General features: G+C 47.5%; 1 protein-coding gene across 1 annotated transcript in view; it reads left to right on the plus strand.

Annotated features, from left to right (window-relative positions):
* Window positions 1–1,095: 1,095 nt before the first annotated feature.
* LOC106532822 (rho GTPase-activating protein 8) overlaps window positions 1,096–4,506 on the plus strand; it is a gene marked incomplete at its 5' end in the record, with an annotated part of 11,069 nt that continues 7,658 nt past the window's right edge. Inside the window, 10 exon segments of the mRNA XM_014028978.1 lie at window positions 1,096–1,417; window positions 1,836–1,923; window positions 1,995–2,126; window positions 3,167–3,253; window positions 3,349–3,447; window positions 3,513–3,623; window positions 3,691–3,764; window positions 3,845–3,922; window positions 4,015–4,143; window positions 4,217–4,320. Of these exon segments, the coding sequence (XP_013884432.1) occupies window positions 1,096–1,417; window positions 1,836–1,923; window positions 1,995–2,126; window positions 3,167–3,253; window positions 3,349–3,447; window positions 3,513–3,623; window positions 3,691–3,764; window positions 3,845–3,922; window positions 4,015–4,143; window positions 4,217–4,320 (1,224 nt within the window).

The following is a 4,506-nucleotide window of genomic DNA, read 5'->3' on the forward strand; positions in this document are numbered from 1 at the left end:
AAATAAAACTGTTCACACCGTGTGTCTGTTAATCTAGATTAAAGATCAATCAAATCAAATCAATCAAAACTTTATTTATATATCACTTTACAAACCCCGAGGCAACCAAAGTGGCTCACAGCAAGAATAAAATAAAATAAAAACCTAGTAATATAAAAGCAAGATTAACCCTTTAAACAGCATCATGTGGGCGATGAGACTTGACTTTACTGAGGAGCCTTAAATGATAAAAACTGGACCGGACCACTGAGCTGACCTGTTTATCAAATTTAAAATGATTGTCTAAAAGAACTCCAAGATTCCTAATAAAATAACAAACAGCTCTGTTAAATCCCACCAGCAGGTCAGTTTTGTCAAACCCAATGAGCTCTGTTTTATTTTCATTTAGACAAAGAAAGTTTATCTCCACCCAACGTTTAACGTCCTTTAAGYRGTTCTGCAGGTTGTCCACATGCTGAGGTCCACCACATCTTAAAGGTAAATAAATCTGARTGTCATCTGCATACAAATSAAATGACACATCGTGTTTCTTGAAGATGGACCCCAGTGAGAGCAAATAAATARAARATAAAATGGGGCCCAGTATGGAGCCTTGAGGTACCCCACATTTAAGAGGAGCCTCTGAGGAATAAAAWCTCCAATATGAASAGAAAAACTCCTGTTAGATAAATAAGACTTAAACCTTTTATTTACTTAGAGGAGGCTGAATGACAGCGTGTTTAAAGGCAGCAGGAACACACCCGGAGTGAAGAGAAAAGTTAACACAACCAGCTACACATGGACCAACAACGCTAAAGACCTCTTTCTGAAGTCTGGACGGGACAAAGATGGAGGCGTTTGGATCAGACTGAACTGTGAAGCACGGCGGCGGCAGCATCATGATGTGTTTCAATAAGAATAAACCAGTTCAAACATGCCTCTGTCTGGAAACATTTCTGCTGATATTCAATCATCGACGAGCTAAAGTTCGGCTGTTGATCAGCAGAACCTTCAACATTTCAGCTGTTTGTCAACAGGTGAGCTCAGTGGATCAGCATCCCTCTCAGGAATACTGGACCTTTAGTTTCTGCAGAACCCGGTTCTGATTTCAGCTGAGTCTTGTCTGAGCATCACTTCCTGTCTGAGCATCACTTCCTGTCTGTGAGCGGGTCATTTCCTGCGTGTTATCAGACCCGCTGTGTTTGGAACAAACTTCCTGCTGGTTCTGGTCCATCAGAGAACTTCCTGTTTAAATCCAGACACTTTAGAGGTTCTGATGTCTGTGTTTTGGTTCTGACAGAGCTGCAGAGGGAGGAGGAGGAGGAGGAGGAGGAGGAGCAGAGGAGCCTTCCTGATGGTCCGTCTCCCAGCTGGTCCGGTCCTGATCCGTCTCACCCGTACTATGATGTGGCCCGACACGGGATCATCCAGGTCTCAGGTCAGTTTGCTTCTGCTGACTCAGCAGTTTTAACTTTATGCCGAGTCAGCATTTTATTTTTAGTTCTTCCATTTTAGCTGTTTTAACGTTCGGCTCATTTAGTGTAATTTAAAGTTAGTTCCTCAGATCTCTTCAGGTCTTTAAAAAACTAAAACCCGACTCAGTTTTTGGTCTTCTGAWGCTACTTTTAGCTTCTAGCTATGTTTTCGCTATTCTTAGCGTTTAGTAACGTTCTGCTACGTTAAGTTTTCATCTATTAGCATTTAGTTAGCCTTTTAGCTTCTTTACCTTTAGCAACACTTTACCTTTTGGCTTTTAGTTAGTCCTTTAGCTTGTTTTAGCTTTAATAAGACTCGGCTGCTGTGGTGAAAATGAGCTTCAGTGTTGTTTAGTGGACCTGATGTCCTCGTGTCTTCAGGGGACGATAACTACGGCAGGAAGCTGATCGTCTTCAGCAGCTACTGTCTTCCTCCGTCCCACCAGCTGAACCACCGCCGCCTCCTGGAGTACGCCTCACAGCTCACGTTAAGGTTGGCCCCGCCCCCCAGCTTGTGCTCACCTTGTCCCCCTGCTGCAGGTACCTGAAGTTCACTCTGGACCAGTACGTGGAGATGGACTATATACTGGTTTACTTCCACCACGGTCTGAGGAGCGCCAACAAACCCTCACTGAAGTGGCTCCGGGAGGCTTACAGCGAGTTCGACAGGAAGTAGGTCACCTGGACAGGAAGTAGGTCTACTGGACAGAAAATAGGTTTTCTTGGACAGGAAGTAGGTCTACTGGACAGGAAGTAGGTTTTCTTGGACAGGAAGTAGTTCACCTGGACAGGAAGTAGGTCTACTGGACAGGAAGTAGATCACCTGGACAGGAAATAGGTTTTCTTGGACAGGAAGTAGTTCACCTGGACAGGAAGTAGGTCTACTGGACAGGAAGTAGATCACCTGGACAGGAAGTAGGTTTTCTTGGGCAGGAAGTAGTTCATCTGGACAGGAAGTAGGTCGCCTGGACAGGAAGTAGGTCACCTGGACAGGAAGTAGGTTTTCTTGGACAGGAAGTAGGTCACCTGGACAGGAAGTAGATCACCTGGACAGGAAGTAGATCACCTGGACAGGAAATAGGTTTTCTTGGACAGGAAGTAATTCACCTAGACAGGAAGTAGGTCTACTGGACAGGAAGTAGATCACCTGGACAAGAAGTAGTTCACCTGGACAGGAAATAGGTTTTCTTGGACAGGAAGTAATTCACCTGGACAGGAAGTAGGTCTACTGGACAGGAAGTGGGTCTACTGGACAGGAAGTAGATCACCTGGACAGGAAATAGGTTTTCTTGGACAGGAAGTAGTTCAACTGGACAGGAAGTAGGTCTACTGGACAGGAAGTAGATCACCTGGACAGGAAGTAGGTCTACTGGACAGGAAGTAGGTCTACTGGACAGGAAGTAGATCACCTGGACAGGAAATAGGTTTTCTTGGACAGGAAGTAATTCACCTAGACAGGAAGTAGGTCTACTGGACAGGAAGTAGATCACCTGGACAGGAAGTAGTTCACCTGGACAGGAAGTAGGTTGATCCTGTGGGCGTGATCAGATGATGCTGAACTTGTTTCCATAGAAATGTTCTTACAGCATCTTTAGCGTTTAATTGACAGCTGAGTCCAAAGGTTAGACCAGCTAAAGAACCAGAACCAAACAGGAACTGGATCAGATTTCTGGTTCYTCTGGGTCAGAACACTGACATCATTTTACTGACAGGTACAAGAAGAACCTGAAGACCCTGTACGTCGTTCATCCAACAAACTTCATCCGGATCGTCTGGAACCTCTTCAAACCTCTGATCAGGTAAAACTCACCTGAACCTGTGTGGGCGGAGCTTCTGAATCATTGCTGTCGTCTGAAGCATCTTATTTATTTCTTCCTGTTTGTTTTCTTGTCAGCCACAAGTTTGGGAARAAGCTGAAGTACGTGAACTACCTGTCGGAGCTGCGAGAACACCTGAACTACGATCAGCTCTTCATCCCTGCAGACGTGCTCAGGTAGCTCCTCCCCCTCCTCCTCTTCCTCAGCCTGACACGCTCCTGACCACATGTGTGTAACGCAGACACGACGAGAAGCTGCGAGCGGCTCAGAAGGGCAGAGCCCCTCCCCCTGTGAGGACTCCGCCCCCTCGCCCCCCCCTCCCCACACAGCAGTTTGGCGTCAGCCTGCAGTAGTGAGTTCTGTAAGTCTGGACCCCCGCAGCAGGTCACATGGTGGGTTTTAACCTTGTTCTCCTGCAGCATCAGAGAGAGGAGCCGAGGGGCCGWCGTCCCACCTGTCATGGAGCAGACTGTGGCGTACCTGAAGAGAAAAGGTGAGCCCACCTGAGCGGGGGGGGGGGGGGGGTCACTGGACATGGACCGGCTTAATTCCACCTGGATGTTTGTGTTCCAGGTCTGAGGACTGAGGGGATCTTCAGGCGCTCCGTTCGGATTCAGACCATCAAGGAGGTCCAGAAACTTTATAATCAGGGTGAGGGGGGTCTCCCTGCCCCACCTGCAGGGGCTGCTGCAGCAACTCAGAGGGTTTGGTCTGTGGTTCTGATGGTTCTGGTGGTTCTGCAGGGAAGCCCGTGGACTTCGATCAGTACCAGGACGTCCACCTCCCTGCTGTGATCCTGAAGACGTTCCTCAGAGAGCTGCCAGAACCTCTGCTCACCTTCAGGGTCTACACTCAGGTCCAGGAGCTGCTCGGTGAGTCGGGAGCGCTGAGAACCGGGTTTCTGCTGGGCTCAGTCTGGTTCTGAACGTGTTCCTACCTGTCCAGGTGTGGAGAGCAGCCTGAGGGTCTCCAGGTGCAGGCAGATCGTGGAGAGTCTACCTGAACACAACCTCATCGTGCTCAAGTTCCTGCTGGACTTCCTGAACATGGTGGGTCTGAGAAGACCTGAGGGTCTGCTTGGTTTGAAGATCTGAGTGTTTCTGAAACAAACAAACAAACAAACAAACAAACAAACAAACAAACAGATACACACACATACTGCATTTAAAAAAAATTAAACAAGTGTTTACCTGTGGTGTTACGTTCAGGTGTCTGTGCTGACTCACCTGTGTTGT

This window comes from Austrofundulus limnaeus, unplaced genomic scaffold (genome assembly GCF_001266775.1).
Source record: "Austrofundulus limnaeus strain Quisiro unplaced genomic scaffold, Austrofundulus_limnaeus-1.0 Scaffold835, whole genome shotgun sequence".
Classification (NCBI taxonomy): Eukaryota; Metazoa; Chordata; class Actinopteri; order Cyprinodontiformes; family Rivulidae; genus Austrofundulus; species Austrofundulus limnaeus.